The following is a 26,484-nucleotide window of genomic DNA, read 5'->3' as shown; positions in this document are numbered from 1 at the left end:
GTCCACCAAAAGTCATCTGCTAGGACAGAAAAAAGTGCATAAGCGACATATAAACCTGTAATTTGTTCTGCCAAATAAATTGAATGTTTTAGTCTATGCACACAGCTAAAATTCAATCAAGAGCATATCTTGATGTCCGGATCTCTTTAAAGCTGTGAGCAGAACACCTTAATGCATCGTTGTTTCACTATAACAGAAACGGGAAAGCATTCAGGCTGCACTGAAATAACAACAAACAGGAGACATGTCCATAGAAAATAAGATTTATTCATTTACACTTTTGAATGAAATAATCACAATTCAGGAATAAGTGCATATTCACATATGATATGACAAAACTGTGTACTGAGTATAAATTACAGGCGACTATGCCGGGTTATATTACAGCATACACACTGTTACCTGTACATGTACCTGTGTAAAATCTGCAAAGGTAGGTTTACAGGCTGCTACAAAACTATATTCCCTTAAAACTAGGAATAAATATTTGTGAGGCTTAATGCTGCTGCAGGACTAAAAAAGGCTTTAAAGCTAGGAACAGATTCATAGATGGACTGTCAACATTTTTTGCGAAACAACAAGGAACCAGCCAAAGGGGTTCTGGTGATAATAACAGACCACGGGCGTCAGAAACATTCATCTCTAAAATATGTCCCAGGGAAGTGCAACTACTGCTACAGTTCAAACAATTTACTCAAACGGCCTAAGACAGGTCAACCAGCATTTCAAACATGGTACAAACAAGACAAACGTACTATATATATAGATCACAACTGGTGCTGCTGAGATTTTTCCCCAACTTGTCTATCTATGATGTGGTTTTTGCTTGCCCAAAATAAAAAAACAAAAACAAAAAAACCCAGCTGTTTTCTGAAAAGTACTCAGTCATGAGGGCTACAAATGACTTCCTTAATACTCAGACTTTAGTATGACACACTGATAAAAAAACCTCAGACTATCTCGCTTTGTGGGTCTCCACAAATATGCTTCATGTTACAAGAACGCTGCCGATTCTGAGCTACAAAACACAGCAGGACGAACGGGAACATTTGCTGTATTTACCATCACATTCTCCACATAGTTACGACAGGGAAAAACAAGAAGCTCAGCTCTCTTGTTCTATGCCAGGTGATGCGACAGTCTTTTTTAATACATACAGAATTAATTTAGAACATAAAGATCACACATTAAAATGACAATTCACCAGAATTCCCCTTTATGCCGACTGTACATTCCCTACATTCCAAGGTATTTGACTCGTCCTCTAGGCGGGGTGCCAAAGGAATTCTGGGGAATCTTTAAAAAAAAAACTCCCTTTAATCTTTTTGACTTCACCACAGAGAAACAGCCTCTAACTAGCGAGTCTACAATGCATGTACCTCAAGTTGTGTTTTTGGGTTGCGCTGCCCGCTTCGGCGTTCTTGAAATATTACCGGAGGTGTTTACACGCTTTTAATAGCATTCCTCCACCAACACATTTGGATCACAACATCTTTTGTGCATAGCATCTACACATTTCTACTTCTCACATTTTCAGAAGAGAGTTTCTCTTCCTGTCAGGAGGTACGTCACAAAGGTGGAGTCTATCTGGTCTCTTAAGGTCAGCTGAGACATGCGAAACAACTTTTGTCGTTCTCATTGGTAGTTTGGAGGTGGTGTGAAAAAAAAAAGTCTTTGGAATGAGACTGGTTTAACTTGAAAGCATGCCAACAATGCTGCTCAAACTGTCAGCTGACTCCATAAGATAGGACAGAGTAGGGTGGTACCACTCAGCAATCCAGCCAAGATACTGAAGATAACGCCTTTCATAAGTAGTCTCTTATTTCTTGTCACATTCCACTAAGTCAGTCCGGGCCCAGGTACTCTGCATTCTCCGCTGCCGGTATGTGTCCATTGGTGTGGGTCTTGAAGGTGGGAGTGAAATCCTGTTGGTAGTCGGGGTTGTCTATGCTTTGCTGAGGCAGGTATTTCTCAATGCTGTGGACCGTGCCGTTTGACGTGAGCGGGAGGACGGCCGGGGACAGAATCTCATTGAGATATTCTGGTCCGGCGGCCCCGTTCTTAAAGTAGTTCAGGTATTCTGTCTCCGTATGGTCCGAGGAGATGGTGGGAAGAAGGGTGCGAGGTGGACCGGGATGCTGATAGATAGGATTCACCACATCTGAGATGGGATTCTGGTTCATGTAGCCTGCAAGAAAGGCATTTACATTAACGAGGGCACCAGACAATTTCTCTGATCATAACAGGAGCGCCGCATATTTTAGGGTATTTATTTATTTAGATCAACTGACTATTTAGACATGGCATGAGTGAAGGCTAAAAGATGAGTCATGACATGCAGCAGAGACCCCTGGTTTGATGCGCCACGAGCTGAAACCATCAGTGCAGGTCTTTTCCGAAAGCTCCCAAATAATGCTGTAATCTTTACGTTGAGCTATTTGCATATATTAGAGCTATTTCTTATATTTTGTAACTTATATTATTATATATATATATTGTATTATTTAATTTAGTTCAGTCTGTTACTGTTCTTATTACCTTGGAGCCACTGTAACCACATACCTTTCATAAGGATTAATAAAGTATTCTGATTCTGAAGACAAAATGCTACAAATCTACAAATCTATGCAGAAAGGCATTAATAAGACTCATTTTATCCAACAAAGAAAGTCTTCTTTTTCTTGTTTTTCTTCTTCTGCCTCTATCTCACCTTGTCCCTATCATCCTCATCATCACTAACCCTCTCTCCGTGTCCTCTTTCATTACATCCACGGCAGCTCCATCTCTCACATCCTTTGTCCAGTATATCTACGATCCCTCCTCTGCACATGTCCAAACCATCTCAGCCTGGCCTCTCTAGCTTTGTCTCCGAGCCTGAGCCGTCCCCCTGATGCACTCGTTTCTAATCCTGTCCATTCTTTTCACTCCTGATGAAAATGTTCAACTCTGCCACCTCCGGCACCACCTCCCTTTTTTTTGTCTGTGCCACCGTCTTAAGACCGTACATCATAGCAGGTCTCACCACCATCCTGTAAACCTTCTATTTCACACTGCTGTCCTTATCTCACAAGTCACCCCTGACACTTGTCTCCACCCACTCCACTCTGCCTGTACTCTCTTGTGCACTGTCTGATCTTTGGATGGTTGACCCCAGGTATTTAAAGTCAGCCCCCTTCGCTACTCTACTTCTCACATCATCCCTGCTTCACCTGCCTCCCTCTCATCTCCAAAGAAACTGGGACATGAATAGGTGTGGCACGTCAAGGTTGATAAGCATTAAAGACACATATGCAAAAGCCTTACAACGTCTGACAAAAAGAAGCGGTCAAATCCCAGTGGAGATGGTAATAATAGTTGCTCATAAAATCTAATGCCTGATTGCTAAGCAGTTCTCATTTTAAGTTCCCCACTAGATGTTCTTGGGCTAAAGATCTGAGTGGTAACACTAATGTAACTAGTAAACAATACATGGGTTACTGCATGTTCTGCTAACAGCATTACAGGAAGAGGGGGGCAGTACACTTGCTGGCCACTAGATGTCCCCCTTCCTCACTTAATCACCCAAAGAACACAGAGGCAAGCCATGTTGAGATTTCTCTTGAACTAAATTAAAAAGTAATGGCATTTAGTTGAAGTTTACTAACCTGGAGACGGCTGGAAGGCTTCATCGAGAAATTTGTCTGTGGGGTCTGGAATATATCGCAGGGCCATGCTTCCATCTCTGCTCGGGAATCCGTTCTGTAACAAAGAGCAGAGGTTTTCAGGGCTGTGGCACTCCCTGTGAAAATATTGCAAAGAGGCCAGCACAAAGAGAAAAATCATTTTCTTTACAGGTATAATAAGGGTTTAATGCATTCTCACCAGTAAGCCAGTTCTGCTGTGGCACGTCCCGATGCTGCTGTTGAGGCTCTGAAAAATAGGTACGGCAAACGTTTTGTTAATCATCAAATGATGATGCCACATCAAATGCGACACAGGAAATTGTGTTTTATGAAGCCATAACATAATTAAATAATCCTCTATAAACCATAAAGCAGCCACTGAGTGAAGAGGAAGGTTTAACATTTTATTAAGCAGGCATAAGGCACCGTACAAAGACAGGCTGCTTTGTTTAGTTTCTTTTATTCTTATTTTTTGTTACTGCATGTTTCTTTTGGACACAGGGACGGCAAGTTCTCTCTGAACTGTGACATGAACGTGTTTTTATGGTCCCCGAGAAGTTATAGCTGCCATTCTTAGTACAAGCTGATAGGGATCAAAATAAACGTTCGCCGTGCAGATTCATATGGATTCAGACAATCTGACAAGCTTTGCTGTGTCCAAATCAAAGGGCTGTGAGTGGCATAAAACCATGAAAAATGGGAAAACAGGGAAAACAGGGTGACAGCTGTGGCAATGCAATTACTTTCAACAAGAAAAGGAAATTAAATACGCTGAAGCACTGACCATGTGGGGAAAAAGAAAGAAAGAAGGCCTTACTGGGCCATGTCCCAACAGTAATATTACAAAAACAGACCTATTCTGAAGTTTTATTGGACAGAAATAAAAAACAACAACGGGAAAAAAAGGCGCCTGTAAAGGTAATCAAACCTGAAACCTCATATGGACTAACCAGGCTGTCAGTGGCCGGCAATAATCCCAGGTAAAAGAGCCAGACCTACGCATGGCCTTCACTGAACCTGCAGTAGAAGAGTTCTGCTTATTCCACCTTCATCAATCACAGGACAACTGGGAGGAAACGTGGGAGAGGCGCTGATTAAGGAGGGCGAGTGGGTGGCAGTCACGACAGGCCAGGTAAACAGAAGCAGGGCCGCTGGGGTCAAAAGCAGCCTTTTCCCACTTCAAGTCAGTAAAATGAGTTAAATTCTGTCTAAACACCTCTGGTAGAGTTTAGCAGCTGCAGCTCTGTTTCTCCTGACTGAAGGCATGAGCAATTGTTTTCAACACAGTAAAAGAAAAAAAATGACTGTTTATTTCCATCCAGACTCACAGGGTAATGATTTATGCCGAAATCTCATTTCCCCAAAACACAGTTAACACAGCACAATTACATTTTCAAACAGTTGACTGCCTGTTGGTAAAGTGTTCACAGCTAAAGCTGTGTGAACCAAGAAGGTCAGTGTGAGTGAATCTGGTGTGGGTGTGTGTCTGTGGTAAACGCACCATTACATGGCTCATTAGGGGCCTTACAGCTCACAGCACAAAATACAGTGGCAATATTTTCCATGTGGATCCTGTATTTGTGTCAAAATCTTTTAAAATTAGAAGTGAACGTGCTGAAACAGGTCAGCAGTTCAGCATTTGGCTTCAGCCTTGTGCTAATAGAGGGACAGCAATATATATATATGTAGAGAGAGGATATATTGTAAGTATATAAGGGCTCTTTCTGTGTCTATAGTCATAATTGCATCAATTTTGCAAGATCCAAACCATGACAGAGCCTACACCGTTTACTGAGCCTCACTCACTCTTCCTGTTTCCCTTCATAAAAAATGGCAGATGCATCTCTCAGATCCTGGATTTTTCAGACACTGTTCATCTGCTGTAGACAAAATGCTTGAAGAAACAATTTAAAATAAGTTTTATTTCCCTAAGTTGCCTGTTATGTGTAGACAACACTGCCTCATCCCCTGAGTTAGGTGCCTTTTTATGCTCGAATGACACATTATTAAGTATTAAGAGGATTAAAAAAACAAAAAAACATTCCTTGGAAAATGGTCATGTACAAGGACTGGATTAAAATGAGTGAAAAAGCAGCCAATGAAAAACTTAATAAACCTTTCAGAAAGTCTGGAGAACTATTGCTCAAGATCACTTACAAAATTACAAGACAGTCTGGCTCCTTGGAAGGAAAATGTGATGAAATGAAGAATTGCTCAAGACTTTTGCACAGTACTTTAGTTCCTAGTATTCACAGCAGCAGTGACTTCAGCCTTTTGATTACTAGGTGCACACAGCACAGTCAGTTTGTGTGATGTTCACAAGAACGATAGAGTGGGTTTCTGGTGAGCTGCGTCACCTTGTGGGTGTAATAAGGAGTAATCACTACTCAGTGTGACACCAACGCAAGTTGTGATGATTTCCCGTCTCGTAATTACATCAGTTTTGATTTCGCTTTCAGTTGAGCTGCACTAGTTAAGCAGGAGCACGCTCTCCAACACTCCTAAGTTTTGCATAATTTCTAATGATTTTTAGTTTTACTCTTACAGGCCTGTCCTGACAAAGCAGAAAAGCTTCATGCCATTTCTTTTTTTGTGTAAGGATTGCATGATTTATGAGATTTCTCTAAAATCTAAATTACTGTAAACCACGTACAGACTTGATTTTACATTTCCATAAAGGGTCTTACTGTTGAGTGAATCAGTGGGGTGCGGGAGGTACTCGGGCTGCTGAAGAAGCCACGCTGTGGCACCAGATATTCATCAACATCCACGGCATCCTCCATGTCCTCCCCGCTAATCAGGCTGCGGTAGAACTTATTGTCTGAAGGACTCGGTAAGTGCATGCGGTCATCCCCCTAAAATCAAAGAGTTTACCCTTTTTGTTATACGTAAAAAATCACTGCTGCTCATCATCAGATATTCTGTATATTTAAGCAATTTTAAAGAAAGAAGTGGCTTAAAATTATACCTGGATGACAAGATAACGCGGTGGATCCCGAGCCATCTTTGTAAACTCCGCTATAAGTTCTCGGAAACGAGGGCGGCTGTCTGCATCAATCATCCAACCTGCGCACATGCATCAGCAGAGATCATCAGGGTGGGTTGACTCAGTAACATGAAGCTTTAAATTTGTGAGTACATTAGCAGACATAATCTGTAAAAACAGCAGGTCAGCAGGAAGCAGAACTGGGAAAGACGGATGATAAAGACAAAACTAGAACAAAAGCCTGAACCACAAAACAACTGCCATAAAATTTGAGTGTTTATTGAACATTCTGACGAAAAAAACTAAACAAAAAAGAAATTGCTTTGTATCATATTTGCTACATCACATCGATGATGTAGGAGTCTCGTGTATCAGATATGATACTCTAGGCCAGGGGTGGGGGAGCTCCAGGCCTCAAGGGCCGGTGTCCTGCAGGTTTTAGATCTCACCCTGGGTCAACACACCGGACTCAAATGATTAGTTCATTACCAGGCCTCTGGAAAATTTCAAGACATGTTGACGAGGTCATTTAGCAATTTAAATCAGCTGTGATGGATCAAGGATACGTCTAAAACCTGCAACACTCCGGCCCTTGAGGCCTGGAGTTTCCCACCCCTGCTGTAGGCTGTACAGGGGTAACATAAAAAACAACTGTTTGCTAAAGTGCATTATGTCTTAATAACAATAAAACAAATGGTGATGTAACTAATTATTACTTTTTCCTTCCTGATTCATTTGCTGTTAACTGTCATGTGTGTGTTTGTTCTGGAGGAAACAGACAAAAAACACCCCCCAAAACAGACTAGTAATTACTGCAGCTCTTACATAAAGTAATAAATGCACACGGGTTTTGTACACGAGCTTACATTTCACCATGATCATGTAGACATCTATGGTGCAGATTGGTGGCTGAGGCAGGCGTTCTCCCTTCTCCAGTATCCCAGCTATTTCACTGGCTGGAATCCCATCGTATGGTTTGGTCCCAAATGTCATCAGCTCCCAAACTGTTACACCTACAGTACAGAGACGAGGACAGATGGTAAATGTCAGTTTGATGAGCTGTCACTGACTTTGTTTTGCTCCCAATAAAAAAAAAGAAAAGAAAAAGAAGGGAAGAAATGAGAGTGACAGGATGTACGCTTCTTAAGTATTTCACAGTATCAAAATAGCTATGTTGACAAATTGGCTCTGCATGCAGGAGTGGGAGTGAGCAGGATGCCTCTCTGCGTTGGAGGAACTGAAAAAGGGAAAAGGAGAAAAGGAAGCCCGCCACTTCTTCTAGGGTCTGCTGATGCTTTTGCCATACTGAGCGGAAAGCATGATCAAACCCTCGGGGAAAGAAGATTTGGAAGCTGGCCCACAAAAAAAGCTGTACTGTGTTTGGTTTCTGTGTGTGTGTGTGTGTGTGTGTGTGTGTGTGTGTGTGTGTGTGTGTGTGTGTGTGTGTGCTCCTGGGCTGGTAGAACTGTATATGTGGGTTGATGTGAAATTGTCCATCCGAGACTGCCAGCATGTAGGTGTGCGCTACCTAAAATTGCAGATGCTAACAAGATGTTCTCCCTTTTCACTCCCTGTTTGATGAGCTTTATTGACTCCAAAAACAACACGCTATCCGAAGCTTCAAAACGACTGCCCGCTCCCTGCCTCACTTTCTGTTAAAACGCTTTATTTAGCAATGAATGAATATTGCTCCAGTGAGAATGTCACCAATGCTCAGGAGCACGGAGGGCCAGCTGTTTTACTTATCAGAAGTTACACAAGGATTCGGGCTCAATCTGGGACAGCGCAAGCGAGGTTTTCTTTCCTTGTGACTCACCGTAACTCCATACGTCGCTCTGGTGCGTGTAAGTTCTGTTCAGGATCGACTCGAGAGCCATCCATTTTATCGGCACCTGTGGGAATAATCATTACAGTGTGATTAAAAAGAATGCAAAACCCGTGTGCACTTAAACTAATGACAAGTTACCCACTAACACGTTTATAATGTATGGTGTGTATATCATGTTGCATATGCATGCATGGGATGAATTAAATGTGACACTACTGATAACAGTGAGTTTATTTTTTGGCATCACTTTGCATCAAGTATTTGCAGGGATGTTTTCAACTTAAAACGCTGCAGATCTTTATATTTCTGAAATTGATTAATGTCTCTGGCCAATTCATTAGAGTTTATGATGCAATTTTGCTGCCACCTAATGGTGAGATATACAAAAGTCTCTTTTTATTATTAACCTCTTGAGACCCGAACTCTTCCACAGCATGCATTTTTAATTTCTCTTTGATATTTGGGCATATTGGGACCCGATGAATGTAAAAACAAAGAATTACCAGATTTTTTTTAACTGATTTTTGTTTCTAAGAAAAATTAGGATATTCATTTAAAATTTTGATAGAACAGTAGCAGTATAATGTCCTCGTAAGTAGATATCAGGCCCTTGTAGAGCAAATTTTGTATTTTGGTCTAAATAACCCAAAATGTGATGTCCACATATGTGGATGCCAGGTCCTAGGAGGTTAAGGCAGACTTAAGGTATGTAAAGACCGTCACACAAACCTTATGGCAGTTTTTCTGCATAAGCCAATTATATTTTTTTTAATTGCACTACACAAAAGAGTGTCTGAAGTTTAGTGATTCATCTGGATTTGTCCAGATGTTTCTTTTCCACACCTGCACATTTGGTGTTGACAGGCAATACAGAGAGATGTCTGGGCTGAATTTGTATTATATTATTTCTCCTAATTACATCTGATATAACATGCACTGCTCACCCTGTAGTTACAGGCACAAAAAAACAAACAGCACAGCATGTTCTTGAGTAAGGAATCCTTCAGTTTCCCAAAGGAAACAAAAGACAAGAAACCCTTTTGATTTGTCATTTCTCTCTGAATGTAATTCACTGACAGAAGCTATTTAAATACAGCACCACTTGCATGAGATACAGAACAAAACAAAGTACAAAAATATATCTTTTATGCAGTCGAGCTGAGTGAACTACAGGAAGCGGTCTGTCAGTTGGCAACTGGCTATAAATTCATTAAACAAGATCATGTTCATATTTAGGCCCATTTGTGTGCAGCAACAACTCTATCCATCAGTTTTCTTCCACTTATCTAATTCAGGGTTGTGAGGGGGCTGGAGCGTACACTCTAGACAGGCCACCAGTCTAATGCAGGGCTAACACAGAGAGACAGGAAACCATTCACACTCACATTCACTCTAAGGTCAATTTAGCATTTCCAATTAGCACAAACCCATCAGTGTCTTTGGACTGTGGGAGGAAGCCGAGTGGATTCTAAACTTCTGGGATCACCCGCTGTGATGCAACAGTGCTCACAACAACTGACTAATAAATTAAAAAAAAAAAACCCAACTAACCTTTCCTCCATCCGCATGGTACTCTTTCTCATCTGCCTTTAGCAACTTGGCCAAACCAAAGTCAGTGATCTTGACATGTTGAGGAGTCTTCACCAGGACGTTTCTGGCTGCCAAGTCACGATGCACTAAGTGGCGCTCCTCCAGGTAGTTCATTCCCTTTAATCAAACAAATAGTGAAATACAGATTACATAAGAGCCGTGCTTTCACGGGCTCGCCGATATTGTTGGAAACGTGAAAACACCGCTTGCTCAGACAAAGTGAAAAATGACATCTGTCACGACAGACTTGTCATGATAATCTGATTACTCAGATAAAAGAAACGGTATTTCTTTACAAAAAACGGCTGTTCTTTATAAAACCTCTAACAAAAACGCTGACGACTTGACTCGCTCTGCAAATCTAAGTTTAAGCGTATGTTTTGAAATTGCACACCCACTAAGACTTAAACCCACAAAAGCACGTGATTAATATTATTGTTATTGAAAATAAAATAAATAAAATGCCTAGATTTATATCTTCATTGGCTGATACAGAGCTATGCGCATGTAAAACAACTCCAGCAACAACAGGTCCAACCTAATCAACAGATTACTCAACTGTAACGTGACACCTTTATGAACTTTCCCTCTTACCTTGGCTATCTGCACACACCAGTTGAGCAGGTACTGGGAGCCAATATTGTCCTTGTGCTCTTTGACATAATCCAACAGGCAGCCGTAAGGCATGAGCTGCGTTATGAGCTGCACCGTGGAGGTGAGGCAGATGCCCAACAGACGACACACGTGGGGGTGCTCCACACTGGCCATCACATAAGCTTCCTGTAAGATGACATAAATGATTTACATGATTTACAATTCAAAATTATGTTTATTTCTCTTCTTTACGTATTGGCTGTTTATGCAGCCCCTGAGCTCGTGTCTGCTTAGCGCCCTCTTCCTTTTAATGGACTTCTGCGAGGAAACCCGGTGATGGAAGCCATTTAGGAAATCCATGCCATGCTAGCATCGGATTCATGTAAGATTATTAAAAGAAAAAAACTTAAAAAGAAAACACAAGGTAAACAAATAACCAAGTGTTTAGGACACATACTTTTATGTGTGTTTAATTTCATTTTTTGCAAACTTTGTCCACATTTTGTAAGTAAGTAAGGGAAAGCACAGGTTCCCTTCAAGGTACAAAAGCAAAAAAATACATTTTTAATTATTCAAAGGTCCTGTGACTTATTGGCTGGTAGAGATATCCTTGTGAATGATAAACAAGACATTTTTTTAAATACCCGTTATCAGGCGATAAGTTTCTCAGGAGCAGTAATACAGCACCAACAGCTGTGTATTTTATTGCTCGACAGTGGAAATTATCAAAAGAGACAAAGTACTTTAAGAATTTAAAAAATGGGGATAAGGAAACCACTGCAAGCAGTAATTCAAACTGAACTTTATCTAGTTTCCTGTCATGAAAGCAGAAATGCATGCAAAATATTGTCTATACGCCTAATACGATATCAGTATTGCTCAATAAATTCTCGGCTTGGGGCTACGCAATTCAGACAGCCTGATGAAAACAAGGTTTCCAAACACGTTCTACTTTACAGTGAAAGACTGCCCTTAAGTTAAGAAGCTGAGAGGACATTTGTGTCCACCACAGCGAGTGGACGTGCAGTGACTGAGCAGCAGAACCACAAAATCACAGGATCCAAGATGCACATTTGTCTGTGTGCATAATGCATTTAACACAGGCTGCTTTCTCGGCACTGCATCAGCGCTGCATTCCTTTCCAGAACACCTCAGCCTTGGATTACACCAACGCCCACTCGCTGCCTTCCCATGAATTAATCCCATTTCCAGCAGTCCCATAAGATGAATGCCATGTAAACAGACACGTTCTCCATTACAAGGAAAAGTGGCCATTAGCTAGATTATAGGACACATTAGTGGAAACTTGACAACCAGCAGCCAACAACTGTCGCTCCTTAAGGCTGATGTAGTTTTGAGTCAAAATATTGTGATAATTCCTTAAAAAATGTGCGTAACATTTGTAACTTTTAAAATGTATACTTTCATTTCCAGCCCTTAACAGAAGGAGGCAGGGAGGGAGTATTTCAAATGAGCTGTTGTGTTCAGCTCCAATTTAGTATTACGGTAAGCACAGAGGCCAAAAATTACCACATAAAATGAGTGAACCTACATCCAAGATCTCCTTGTTTGCTTTAGGGGACGTGGCCTCTCTCAAAACCTTGATGGCGACCGGGATTTTCACGTCCTCTCCCTCCGGGACCCACAGACCCTGCATGGACACAAGCATTTTATTTTATGTGCTGCAATTAGACCTGAATCATCAAGTGAGCGCACAAGCATATGTGTAAATGTTAGCATACACTGTGCAGTACAAGTACAAATATTGACATGCATGTGCAAGCCAAAGCTACACCTGCTCTCAAACATACAGTAAACAGTGCATTTGTATTCTGCTTGCAGTCCATTCTTTGCAAAACTGTCCACACTACGAAGGTCAAAAAGCGACAAACAGGCAGAAATACAAAGCAGAACATCGAGCTGACCTACAGTCTCTCCCTCTCTCTCTGGAGAGTTACGCTAACCTAAAACCGAACCCTAAAATAAATGGTTAACCTTGAGGAGACCAGTGTTTTGTCCCCACAGGGAAGGAGAGTTTCCAGAATGTCACTGCATAAACGCATAAACCCAAATTAACACACGAGCACCGAAAGTGAGACTGAAGTCACCCGTGCATGATCTGGCTTGTTAAAAATGTGGTTTTATAACAGAAAAATTGACAACAGATGTAGCAGATGAGTGAAAACGCTGACGGTGTGTTGGTTCTGGCTCTGAGAGAGACCCAGATTCAGTAAAGCTCAGCACTGGGGTTCAATTATAAGAAAAAAGAAACAACTCCAGGGTGCCGCTTTTTGTTTTGTTTTTTTACCTTGTAAACAGTACCAAAAGCTCCTGATCCCAGCACCTTGATTTTCTTAAACTCGGGTTCCTTCAGGATCCGCAGCAGAGCCTGGTTCGGTGCCTCTCCACTGGGAGTGAGGGGTTCGACCAACTAGAGAGAAGAAATCACAGTCTTGCATATTGTCTCAGCTGTAAATGAATGCTGACATTTCCTTCATCATCTTAATGTACTCCTCCAAGCGCGGTGACTCAGCTTACCTCTCTCTCTTGGAGCAGTCTACGCATGGTCCTCTTCCTCTTGATGTGGCGTCGGCGGAGCAACACAAAAACAGACAGGCCTGCGATGAGAGCGGCCAGCAGCCCACCGACAACACCAGCCGCGACCATGGAAAGACCAAGGGGGCTGAAAAACAGGAAGGGGGGGGAGGTTGTCAAACAGAGTGCGTTTGTGAGTTTCAGCAGAAATGTGATTAACACATCTACCTCAGTTAACTTATCCCTAAGAAGTGGTGATCTGTGTTGCTGTGTTTACTCACCCTTTGCTGTGGCAGCCTTCAAGACCTGGTCCAATGCACCTGTAAACAAATGAGTGCGAAGAGTCTAATGCAACTGACAAAATCAGCACAGAGGGATTGTTTTCCTATGAAAAACCCTTTGCAACCAATCAGAAACCAATGCTGTTGCCACGCTTATGTTTCCCAGCGTACTTGATTTCATTTCTGCCACATAAAGCACCAAAATCATCTGTAAAATGCCTACAAAACTAAATACTTTCAATCAATGCATCAGTCACTGGGGTCAACTGGGGACTGTTTATTTCCACGCAGTCCAGTGGTTTATTTATGAAACTACTAAACCCAGTTGTGGAAACACATATCCTATTCTTCTTCGTAACAGTCACTGAGGCTCATTTACACAGCAGCTTTCGGTGGTTTAAAGGTATCTCAGACGACTTCCCAAGTTACTCATTGGGCTTAACACTGATCCTCTATCATTGTGAAAACTGTGTCTGCTTTTAGTTCTGCTGTTGCTATTATTTCTTTGTTCTCAAAAGTACTACAGATTTGCAAAAACAACATATAGTTGTCTGAAAAGGAAAGTTTTTCACAGGAATCTAATCCAGTCCTCTCAAGCAATTCAGCTAATCAAAAGCACTTTAACTGATCACCACTAAGTGTGAGAATCTCTGGAGCATTCAGGTGTGTGTTAACAAAATGCCACAAGCTTCCCAGGATTGTACACCAGCAAACTCACCCCAAGGTCAGAGAAACTGGAAAAAAATTCCACGAGCTACATCTCAGACTCTACAGGCCTCAGTTAGGATGTTAAATGAAAGTGAAGTTCATGATAGTACAATCAGAAAAAGACTAAGTATGGCTTGTTTGGAAAATACCTCTTCCTCTAAAAAACCCTCCAAAAACATACTTGAACACAATCAAAGGTAGACCTGCTGCGGGGCTCTCGAGGGGAGTCGACCTAGCTCACCCAATCAGTGAATTCTCCTTCTTGATCTATTCTGGCAGGTATTCAGAAAATCTGGTACCGTATGTTTCAGTTTTCTCCATGTTTACCTTCTCATACTGTCTCTGATGGGTCTCCAAGGAGGTCCAGAGGACTTGTGTACCTCACTCCCTGTCAATTAGCCCATCTTTTTGCCATGAGGGCTCTGAAGCAATCAGGTGGTCTTTGTCTTCCACCAAAATACGCTCAAAGACAGAAAAACCTTTATTTAAAAAACTCATATGAGGCCTCTATTCTTGTGTTTAACAAGATTTACTATAAGACATGAGATAATTTTCCTTTGGTATAGCTGAGGTGTTATATATACTTTTGCTATTGCTGCTGAAGGTGCCTATACAAGCCACAGCATCACAAGGTGTTCTTAGTTCTTCACAGAGAGCCTCCTCACATGACTGTAAACCTTCTAGGTCCAAAAAGCATTTAAAAGAAGAAGAAATTAAGTCAGACATAATCGGTTTGTTTTAAATTGAAAAACACACAAAACCACACAAAAGTCCTGCAGTCTAGAACAACAACTCGTCTCTTGGGGTGTCTGATTTTAATCAGAAGTCCAAGAACCGCCTCAGCAGACGCTTCAAGCTCGGGGCACATTTCTGCATCAGTGTTACAACAGACAAATGTTTCCAAAACAGAGAAAATGCCTGTGCCTGTTCTCAGGTCAGCTGAGCAGTGCTTTTTACCCCTGAGTGCAGTTTTTGTGGCATTGCTGGCACACTTTCTGTTCATCTGCGTATTTCCACACTAGTGCGTCGTCCTCCCCCAGCACGCCTTGGGGACAGCGGGGCACGCAGAACAGTCCATCTTTGAAGTTAGCACATTTAGTGCAGTTAGCAGACTCCTGAAAGTGGAAAAAAAAGAAGATAAAGATTTATTATGTTTACCACTCTATTGAGAGCAGTTATAAATATTTGGTAAACTACACTGTCTCATAGTAATAATTTCTCAAAGCAAATGTTTGGCAAATACAACCAAGTTAGATCTTTCTTTTCTTTTCTTCATCTTTAATTTTTTTTGGTTCAGGCTAGTGAAAAGACGATTCAATGCACTGATCATGCCTGAATAAAATAGCGGTAATTTAATACGTTTCCCAGATCTGCCTCCCACTCTCTCTTTGTCAGGTTGTGCTTCTGTTTTTGATAATTAGAGGGTTTATTTCCCAGTTATCAAAGTAAAAGAAAAAGAAAACAACCAGATTGCACATTTTGTGGCTGCGCTGCATTACAGCCGATCAAAGCTGCTGCTGACTGACAAATCCGCAGAACTAACGTGTCTGGATTGGATTTCACGCTGTGCAAATGTTAATCTCTTCTAAGCAACGCTCACAGAACTGTTTAACACAACTGCAAAGTGTTTTGTTTTGTAATATTAGTTTAGCTGCTGATGGCAAACATACAGGCGCGCTGCAGGTTGCGGTCCCGTTCATGTGCTGACACTCGGGGTGGCACTTGATGCAGGTTTTATTCACAGCTGTCTCGCGCGGCTCTCTGCAAAAACAAGAAAGAAAAAACAAACAATAAAAAGCATGACATGCCTAGTTTGAAACTATTATATGTGTTTTATTTTTAAAGTTTTTTTGAGGACAGGAGTTAAACTGTAAGCACGTCGAGATTCTTTGTTGGACAGAGGTCTCTGAAGATAAACAGATGTGAGCGACTGTGTCGTTTCGCCTCCAGTGTTTGTCTTAAATCCACTGGAGACTGAATTTCAAAATGCTTCGGATCATATCTGCTTTTCTTTTTCTGTCAATTAATTCTCAGGATCGTGTAGCGTCAAAGTCTTGGAAATACAAAAATAGACTCTGAAGGAGTGAACTGTACAGCATGGAGACCTGTTGTGTTTTTAGCTTGTTTGTTTTTCAAAGCTTATTAAAGGCAGTCAGAGAGATGCCTCCCTCACCCCTCCAGGATGTTGCAGGAGTCGACGCAGCTCCCGTCGCGCTTGTAGTCGCGGCACAAAATGCACATACTGGGGCCCGGACCCCAGCAGCCGTCCGCCGTGCACTTCTTGTCGCAAGTGTCGTTTCTTAGAGCTGAAACCCAAACACACAATCTCAGCGAGAGCTCTTTCCTGCATAATTATCCAATTTTGAAATTAAGATCCTGTAATTAAATCTTACTCGTGCAGCGCATAATCAAAAGCAACAACAACAGCAAAGATCCGACTGAAGCCGGTGTGAGACAAACAGAATTTACCGCAGGTGGCAGCGTTGGCATTGCCCTCTATATTAACAGTTTGGTGTGGTGATTTGAAAAGCTTCTGCCAGTGCTTTGCATCGGTGTAACAGAGTTCAGAGTTCTTAGAGACAAACACATCTCCATCACTGATTTCTCTGAGGGACCTCAGGCCCAGGTGGGTGATATGTAGACCAGCCACAACCAAACTGCGGCTTCCGCTACCAAATGGGAAACGAGAACAAAATAAGAAGAAGAAGAAAAAAGAAAACATTTTGTGACGGGTTGAATAACACTGCGGTTTGAATCAACAGGGGGTCTTTACAAGGAACATACCGTTTAGTTCTCCCCCGAACGACCTCCAGATTCTCAAAAGGACTCAGTGAGCTCATGGTATTTGGCCACGTTTGAATCCACAGGTACCCTGAAGCAACAAGGTTTGTTAACCTTAAAACTGTTTAGATGCACGCATTTAGATGCATGACTCAGCCCTTACGCAGTCTTACCAGTAATTTCTTTAACTGTCTTAAACACATTAAGCTGGGCAGGATCCATCTTTGGTGTTTTGGTGTATTGATCCCTGAAAATGAGAAAATACACCGTACTGACTGCTGATAAAGGTGATCGAGCACAAAGGCAGCAATGCTAGTCATAGCCCAGACTTACCCATTAATTGATGTGTGGATGATGTCGATGTTTCCATTGATTTTGGTGCAGTTTTCAAAGGAGCCGATGTTTGTGGCATTGATAGACAGAGTGTGAACCAAGTCTCCTGTTCCAAGTCCATTACACACTAAAAAAAACATTTAAAAAAATACTACGGTAGTTAATAACAATAAAAAATAATCATAATAGTTTAATAATAGTTTCTCATAGATTTTGGTCCATATTAATGTGATAGCATCACACAGTTATTCCCGATTTGTCATTTCAGTACAGCGAACTCAAAATGTTCAAGAATCCAATTTTAGATAATTTCAGTTTTGTGATGTGAAATATTATCTCGCTAGAAGCAACCATCAGAAGATGGGAACACTGTGGTCAAGGGGAAGACATGGTCAGCGGCAGCATTAATTGCATAGAGATCTGCAGCTAACTGGGTATTTTCTCTGTGGATCAGCAGTTTCTGAAATACTCAGAGCAACCCGTCTGGTGCAATCAAAGTCACTAAAATCTTGCCCATTCTGATGCTCACCTCAGCAGGTCATCTTGAACATAAGCCACACCTAATGAAGTGAGTCAGTGCATAAAATATAGCCTATAAATTTTCACCAAATCAATAATATTTGCTTTTTTATTCATCTCAGTTGTTTAAAATTCCTCTGAATATACGTAGGATGCATGACATGTCTTTGAAATCGAAATCTTATGTGCATTTAGAGCATGTGTCTAATATGCATTCATTCATCATAAAGATTCAGGAGTTACATACATTTTAACAAGTCAGTGCATAAAATCTGGCCTATGAGTTTTCACCAAAACAATACCATTTGCTTAAAAAAAAATCATCTCAGTTGTTTAAAATGCCTTAAAATGACTGAGTTTAATAAAAATGTTGTTCAGTTGTATCTGTGTTCCTCTGAATATAAAACCAAACAGAAATAGCTTAAGGATGAGTGACATGTCTTTGAAATCGAAATCATATGTGCATTTAGTGCATGTGTCTAATGTGCATTCATTATAAAGATTCAACTTGGCAGGAGTTATATACATTTCCATTAGAACGTACAGTGTGGTAAACATGCTCCCGTCCCAACTTTTTGAAGACGTTTGCATCAAGTTAAAAACAATGAAACATTTGTTTTCCTTCACTCTTTTCAATTAAAAAGGGTTAAATTATTTACAAATTACTGCATTCTGTCGTATTTACATTTTACAGCTTAACCTCTGTGAAAACAACATAATAAGAAATTGTTCTTAGCGTAGCTACAAACAGTTTGTTTTTTGTACACGGTGAGAAATATTTGTCCAGATTGCACAGTAACAGCTTATCTTCTTACCTTTTGGACACAGCCCGTCACACTTGGCGCACTTCCTGATTCCTCCTACCTCCACCTCATATGTGTTATCGTTGCACGTCCGCACACATGCGCCGTAATCAGAAATAATATAATTACCTGGAAGAATATGCAAAATATAAGCTGCTGCTGCTGCTGATAATCTCATATTCATGTGCACTAGATGGATCTTAAATCATCTTAAAATCATATTAAAATATCTGGGGGGAAAAAGCTTTTTTGTAGCAAATAATCTTTTATTAGTTATACAGCAGCTTAACTAGCAATGTTGCTGAACTGCAGAGCTCCTTCAGTGACAGACTGCTGCATCCTAGATGCATGAAGGAGCGTTTCCGCCCTGCAGCTGTCAGATTGTACAATCAAAACCGCTCCCAACAAACACATTTGAACATGTTTGTTTACATACATATTTAATTTTAATAACTGTACAGTACTCTGCTTTTGGTAACTATTGTCCTTGATGTAAATATGTAAAAAAAAGGTGTATGTTTCTGTTCTGTTTCCTGTGTCCTGTTTGTTTGTATATGTGTTTTTTTCTTGCTGCTGTTACAACCAAATTTCCCCTTGTAGGACAATAAAAGGATTATTCTATTCTATTCTCTATTCTAATGCATAATGATGACAGAATATAAACACAGAAATACAGGGACACACCTGTGCAAGTTAAAATGATAAAACGCAGTTGTTGCATTAACACACTCTCAATCATTTGCTTTTCTTGTTTATACAGTTTAAAATTAAACTTGGACAAACTGTCACGACTGAATGTCTAACCACCCTGAAGGACAACCTGGGCAACTGTTCTGCAAGTCAGCATGCCGCAATATGGAACAAAAGTGTAATCATGCATGATGAGCTTCATACTGCCGATTGGGACCCATTATTTTACTTTTATTTATCTTGACTGTCGAGACATAGCTACAATGCACGCATCAATGTAGGCTAATGTAATATATCTGTCTAGCAGGATTAAAAGTTTAACTGAAATTGGCAAAAAAAACCTAAAATAAAAAAAACCTAAAAATTTATCTGGTTAAAGCCGGCCTTACGTGGGCAGCTTTTGACACAGGTGGCCCCGAAGCTGTACTTTCCATGCGGATTAGGAACCAGCTGGTGCAGGTTGGGGTCGTAACGATGAAGGCCTGGGCAGGAGTCCTTACACACCCCATCATCCTGGAAGTCCCGACAGGCCTGCAGCACAAACAAGCGTCATCTAGCACACTGGGACCAAAACAGAGCCCCGCACTAATGATAACACTGCATTCCTTTATCACAGCCTTGGCTTAATACTCATAGCTGCACAGAGAGGCAGAACAGACGCTGTTATTCAAGGCACTGCCAAGTGCAAGATCTAATCAGACGCTCCACATCTCATCTCTACTGAAACCAATAACAAACTTCGGATGATAAAAACAGATGTCTGAGAGTGAGAGCTTTATTCTGTTGGAAGGTCTTCTTCAGGAACCTACAGAGTAGCAGAATTACGTAGTGTAGTGTTGCACTTAGGAACAGTTTTTTATTAGTTTTGGTGTCTTTGTGTTGGTTTCTGTTTGACTGGGAGTCTTACACTCACCAGGTACACCTGTTCCATTTCTTGTTAATGCAAATATCTAATCAACCAATCACGTGGCACTAATGGCTGCTCCTATTAGCTAAAAACAGGAAAATTAGGGTACAATTCAAACAAGGTTCACCAAAATTGGACAAAAGAAGATTTTGTGTCACAAAATGTGTGTGATGCTATCATGTCAGCATGAACCAAAATCTCTGAAGAAAGTTTCTAGCACCTTGTAAAATCAATGGCATGAATAATTAAGGTCATTTAAGACAAAAGGGGATCCGACCTATATTAGCAAGGCATAACTAAAACATTAGCTGGTGAACACAGGCCTTGGTCACATGTTTGTATGATATCACACAGTAACATTAAAAGTGCCTTTGTCTCACCAGACAGTCTTCAGCTCTGGGTCCCGTGCACCCCGCGGCACAATGCTCATTGCAACAGTCACTCGGTGAAGGTCCTTTGCACCTCTTGGAGCACTGCTGGGCACAGTTCAGCTTTGTCACTGGAAATGAGAGCAGCAGAAGTTGAGTGGAGTGTCCAAGCCCAGGAATGAATTTGTTCTTCTTTTGATTCTGATGCCCTATCATCACCGTGCATTACAGTACTTTAAACATGTTCAAATTATGAAAAATTGGAGGATTGTGCGCACAGATTTGTTTTACCTTGCTCTTGTTTGCAGTAAATAAGCTAACAATTAATAAAACAGTGCTTACAAGTCTGACAGTTTTCAGGACCAGGTGCCCAACATGAGCCATTGAAACAGCCTGAGTCACATTTTCCACCTGTTGAAAAAGAAACATTGCGAAGCACCAAATTAAAAACCTTTTAACTCACAACAAATTATATCTCTGTCTTCTGGTGTAAAGTAATACTTACAATTTTTGTTTTTGCTAGGAGTTGGATCAATGCTGATGTTTCCAACATTAACAATATCAGACCACTGGATTGTTTCCACATTGCAAAGCTGGTTGGTCAAAAATTTTACTCCTCCTTTAAGAATTTCTGCAAAAAGAAAACTTCATATGAACTACTACGCAAACATGCACACGTTGGAATATTTACATAGTTTGTAATAATACTGAGTGTCATATAAAACATGATTATATTTAGGGGTTAACCTACCTGTCAGGCTGGTCAGAAGAATCTGATCGGTGCCCTTATTTGTAGATTTGTTATAATTGGAAATCACAGAAAGAGCAAAACTTCCATCATAGAGAGAATGGCCTCGAATGATGCGCAGGTTCTCCAGAGGAATCCTGGATACTGTATTGAGGGCGATCAGGACGTAGCCACCAACTTCTTTGATTGACTGGAACGAAAAAAAGACAAACTTCATTTTTGAATTAAAAAAACAAAAACTTTTGTATTTTCTGAACGACCTGCATTTATATACATTTACATTAATATTTTAAGAGAAAACTGTGAAACTGGTGGTCCATAACACTGGTAGACAAAGATTAATCCTATTTTTATTGTGCTAGAGTCACATTCAGTTTGTCTGATAGAGGTGTGTAAATTAATGTTCAGAAGCACAGGGACACCTACACATATCACCTAAATGAGCTGCTTAGACATTGAAAAATACCATGAAGCTCCCAGCACACAGGTTTTGTGCTGATGTTAATACCAGAGGATGTTTAAACCTCCTCTGGCAGAGTGTTGGTGACTTTTGCACACCGTGCTCCTCAGGTACTGGTGACTGGTAACTTGCCACTTTCAGGCTGAGTTTCACTTTCCAATAACAGCACATAGAGTTGATGGTGGAATAAATTTCACAAACTGACTTGATGCAACAGTGGGATCCTAAAATAGCACCAAAGTCAAATTCAGTCTTTTCTTTCCCCATTCTTTCACAAATGTTTGTAAATGCAGACTGCATTGGTAGGCGTTCGATTTTACATGCCTGTTGCAATGGGACTGAAAACACTTGGGTTCAAAGATTAAGAGGTGTGGCCCAAATACTTTTGTTCATACAGTGTATGTGATGGATGCTAAAAATAAGAAAATATAAATAAAAGCTATGAGATGTATGGTTAACTCCACAATGTCAACTCTAAATCTTATAAATCAAATCGGGTTTTCTGTCCAACTAGAATAAGACTCACAGTTGTTTGTATTTGCTAACCAGTCAAGTTTCACTTTATATGTCATCCCTTTAATTCTATTCTGTACTATTCTGGTGAAAAGCGGTCATCAATAGCATATGAATGCTTAAGTTATGGCAAAATAATGTGTTTCATGAAGTCAGGGTGACCTTTATTTTTGACATCTTTCTTGAGATATTTCATGTAAAGGATTCCTTCGACGCGCTCTTCACATATCAAATACATAAGAAATAGACAGATGTGCTCACAAGCCAAAAACATGTGTCGATGGCACTGAATCATAAAACTTTCAGCCAAACTATATTGCCTCAGGTCTACCTCTAGGGCTACAGACAGCCCACCAGTAGAATGGTTAGCACAGTATGTACAGTATGTTGCTCAATAGGTAATACACAGAGCCACAATAGAGATGGGCTAATCTGAACTGTGGACGCTGGGCAGGTCCAAAGTGATGAGAGAGAAAAGTAAGGATGAAAAAATAGGACTCTAAAAGTGACATCATTTAAGACACTTCCTCTTAATATCAGTGGAAATAAAGCCTTAAAACCTCTGAATAATATCTGCTGACTGTATGCTTTTCTGTCTTTGTGTGTGCAACCCTTCATGAGAGTGTGTGTGCCCAGTGTGCAAACCCCTATACAACCTTAAGCAAAGCTCCATCCACAGCATTATAAATACACCGAATCATCATACCTATTCACTCTCCACTGATTTTAATTATCTGAACTGAAGCGATGCAAGAGGCTACACACATCCAGTATAAGGGGCTTGGACAACTTTTAATCGCACTCTTTCTCTAATCTGCTATATACATGCTTATCCTCAACTCCTAACAAAGTGCGGCTTTTACCCGGAGGAAGGACAGGTCACGGTGATCCTCCATGTGTGTGATCTCCAGGTTCTCCAAGACTATGGTGCAGTTGCTGTAGGTCTTCACCATGTTCCTGTAGTGGTCCTCTTTAGTTCCCAAAAGGTTTAAACGATTGGTTACACCTTGGCACACTGCAAGAAAGGAGAATTCATCATTGTTTCATTTAAATGTTAAAAGATTCAGATTGTAAATCATGTGGAATTGCAGTGGAGAGTCACCAAAGTATTTAAACCAAGGCCCACAGTGCAATCAGTCAGAAACAGAAACATTCCCTGCTTATGCAACATGCTGGCTCCGTTTATGACTTTCTGTGTGTGTGTGTGTGTGTGTGTGTGTGTGTGTGTGTGTGTGTGTGTGTGTGTGTGTGTGTGTGTGTGTGTATCTCTGTTGGAGAATTTAGTCTGTGCAGTCATAACTTGGCATGCTTTCATGTGAAAATAACAGATCTGGGCTGCATCTGCAACAAAATCAAATCTCAGTGACGAGTTAAGTTCTGGCCCGCGAGTCAAAGTCAGCTGCGTGTTTTTATGCTGGCAAAGGTCTCAATCTTTCCACTTGTATGAAGGCTGGTTAAAACAATCCCTGTGACCAGTAAGTCCAACCCATTGTGGTATTCTCCAGAAAAGTTCTGGTGTGTCACAAATTCCATGACAGTTGTAGGTTTTTGTTTTTTTGGAGAGGAGATTCACATGTCTACATCTCAAAATTAAAAGTCTAATTTCTAGTTTAACCATATTTGACTCAATCGCAGGATTCATGACATGACGAAATGACAATTTAGTGCTTAAACAATGTTGATAAATGAATGCTCTCTGAGTTTTCAGCTCCCAGAGAACAACTATGGGCTGATAAATTCGCCTATTTAATGTTACGTAATACAATGAGTGAATAAGGAAGGTAGTGCAACAAACAGGGAGGCTCTTTTTTTTTGTTTTAATGAATGAATGGATTTTATTTAGAACAGCTCATCTTCTCTTATGCATGTTTAGGCCCCAAGCTGGTCAAACAGGTTCTGACTGGCAATGAAGAGAGAGCCATCAGTTAATCACCGCAACAGCTTTTTAACACACACACACACACACACACACACACACACACACACACACACACACACACACACACACACACACACACACACACACACACACACACACACACACACACACACACACACGCACACATACAGTGTATGCACGCATAATAAGCAAGTAATTGATAGAGATTTAAATGATGGGTTCACTTGAGCAATTAACTCTGAAAAACAAAATATTCCTCCTCGTGATTATTAGAAATTGCGGTGCTGGCGTAATCCCTAAAGCACATTCCCAAACATGCCTGCTCTTGACAAAAGAAAGCCAAACAACTTGGTCCGATTTCTCAGACACACCTCACAACACATAACAGCTCATGCAGTTGTGCTAACCAAGACACATGTGATTCACATCACTGAGGGAAAAGAACAGGGTTTCTCAACTGGTATCAAAGGATAAAACTGCATTTTTCAATCGCACTGTGTGTTTTACTTATGATGTTGTGCTGGGTTCATACACACTAAGCGCAAAAGGAAGCTAATCAGTGAGAATTAGGCACAAACAGCTGTCAACCGCCCTCCCTCTTCTTCCTCCTCATTAGCTGGTCCCTGAGGGTTCTCCCTGACATGAACCCTGCAGTCCAGCAGCCCAACACCAGAGTAACAGAGGCAGATGAGCAAAAGCAAGCTGACAGTTTTAATTAGAAGAGCCACGTGAGTTGTAATTAGCCCTCTAATTATTACTCAGATTGTGAAAACCAAACTGTAATAAACAAAAGGTTGTCGGGTTTTTGCAGCTGTGAATATTAATAAACCTGATCTGAACATCGTGAATGCTATTTTGCAAACAGAGACAATCACTTAGAGTATATATACATGCATATCTCCCAGTTATATATAAGCAGCCTGCTCCCTTTTTGAGTTATGAGCAGTAAAGGTGGAAAAAGACAGGTGAGGCTGATGGTTCAACAAATCTCCTCCAAGGGAAGATCAGACCTTGAGTGCCAAACAAGGAAGTAAAGCAAACAGCCAATTGGCCGAGCAAGCAGGCACACAGCCACAGTAAAGGTTCTCCTTGTCCACTTGGTGATTTCACAACTCTCTTGCAGGTGGTAAATGATCTGATATTCTATGACCATAAATGGACTTCCAGGAGCAACAAAAGAAAAAACAAATGAGGTCAAGCTGTGGGACATAATTGTTAAAATCTGAAAGAGTGCTCTATAATTGTGCTGGGAATAATTTGTGTTAGACTTTAACCTGGGAACCTTCTCCAAGTGAAAATGACTCATGTTGAATCACATTTACAATAAAAGTTTGCAGACGTGGTAAGCTACCTTCGCTCTGAAAGAGACAAACTGTTGCTAGTGAGGAAATGAACATGCAGACTGGAAATGACAGGAACCTGTTTAGTTGCTTTTTTAGTCCATAAACCGTTGATTCTGAAATGTAACCTACTGTCTGCAGCCTGCTATAATGCAAGGTTAAGGGTGGGGTTTCTTATGATGTAACTGATACTGTGACAAAGACTAATTGCAGATTGCTTCACTCATTCCAGCTGTACTGTCGTCACAAAACGTCCAGGAGGTAGGTGCAGGGAGTGGTACGGCATGAGTGTGCGGGTGTGTGCACTAGCATATATGCAAGTGTGCAACACTCTAAGCGGCACAAGCTGGATTGAGCTCCGTTGATCAGCACCCAGTCAGAGAATGACAAAGGACCTGATAAACCCGATCACGAGTCATCTAAACTTGCAGAAACGTCCAGTCGCATGTTTTGATGTTTACTTGGGAACTAGTGCTGGAAGTCGAAGGTGTGCGGGCACATATCTGTTTCTGGAGGCTATGGCATCTGCACCACTACATAAAAAAGAAACCATTGTTTAGTATTTGAGATAATTATCTCATTATGTCTTTAATAAACATTTACAAAGAGAATACAGAATAGAATAACTTTATTAACCCGATCAATGGAAAATTGTCTTTGGTTCACCATTCATACATACACACATACAAAACAACAATAAATAAACAGTATTGGTAATGACCAAAGTCCTTCTTCCCCCAAAGGGGGTTAATCGGTTGTCTGTCTGTCTGTTTGTTCGCAGCTTAGCACACACAACATGAATATATCTTAAAATCTTTAATTTTTTCAGCTTCTGGAAGCCAAAAAAATTCTGCCAATCCTGCTTCAATCATATGGATAAAGATAATAAAATACACCATTTTAATATGTAATACTTTAAGGTCATGGTCAAAGCTCAG

The 26,484-nt window shown here is 40.8% G+C and overlaps 1 protein-coding gene across 1 annotated transcript in view; it reads right to left on the bottom strand.

The window, feature by feature from the left end:
* Positions 1-253: 253 nt before the first annotated feature.
* Positions 254-26,484, bottom strand: part of egfra (epidermal growth factor receptor a (erythroblastic leukemia viral (v-erb-b) oncogene homolog, avian)) — a 43,868-nt gene continuing 17,637 nt past the window's right edge. Inside the window, exons 2-28 of the mRNA XM_085388370.1 lie at positions 23,170-23,321; positions 21,337-21,523; positions 21,091-21,216; positions 20,928-20,996; positions 20,598-20,716; positions 19,700-19,841; positions 18,633-18,749; positions 17,299-17,425; positions 17,139-17,212; positions 16,969-17,056; positions 16,654-16,853; positions 16,358-16,490; positions 15,855-15,945; positions 15,142-15,299; positions 13,477-13,515; positions 13,199-13,343; positions 12,969-13,091; positions 12,213-12,311; positions 10,661-10,846; positions 10,028-10,183; positions 8,465-8,540; positions 7,515-7,661; positions 6,631-6,728; positions 6,350-6,517; positions 3,862-3,909; positions 3,645-3,738; positions 254-2,188 (exon numbers count right to left, since the gene is read on the bottom strand). Coding sequence (XP_085244496.1) covers positions 1,845-2,188; positions 3,645-3,738; positions 3,862-3,909; positions 6,350-6,517; positions 6,631-6,728; positions 7,515-7,661; positions 8,465-8,540; positions 10,028-10,183; positions 10,661-10,846; positions 12,213-12,311; positions 12,969-13,091; positions 13,199-13,343; positions 13,477-13,515; positions 15,142-15,299; positions 15,855-15,945; positions 16,358-16,490; positions 16,654-16,853; positions 16,969-17,056; positions 17,139-17,212; positions 17,299-17,425; positions 18,633-18,749; positions 19,700-19,841; positions 20,598-20,716; positions 20,928-20,996; positions 21,091-21,216; positions 21,337-21,523; positions 23,170-23,321 — 3,506 coding nt within the window. The 3' untranslated portion in view covers positions 254-1,844. The remainder of the gene's footprint in view (positions 2,189-3,644; positions 3,739-3,861; positions 3,910-6,349; positions 6,518-6,630; positions 6,729-7,514; positions 7,662-8,464; positions 8,541-10,027; positions 10,184-10,660; positions 10,847-12,212; positions 12,312-12,968; positions 13,092-13,198; positions 13,344-13,476; positions 13,516-15,141; positions 15,300-15,854; positions 15,946-16,357; positions 16,491-16,653; positions 16,854-16,968; positions 17,057-17,138; positions 17,213-17,298; positions 17,426-18,632; positions 18,750-19,699; positions 19,842-20,597; positions 20,717-20,927; positions 20,997-21,090; positions 21,217-21,336; positions 21,524-23,169; positions 23,322-26,484) is intronic.

The sequence above is a fragment of the Rhamphochromis longiceps genome, linkage group LG18, assembly GCF_057381845.1.
Source record: "Rhamphochromis longiceps isolate RC_006_pf linkage group LG18, R_longiceps_female_GT1.1, whole genome shotgun sequence".
NCBI classification, from domain to species: domain Eukaryota; kingdom Metazoa; phylum Chordata; class Actinopteri; order Cichliformes; family Cichlidae; genus Rhamphochromis; species Rhamphochromis longiceps.
Note: the sequence above shows the minus strand (reverse complement) of the source record. Positions and strands in the feature narration are given on the sequence as shown.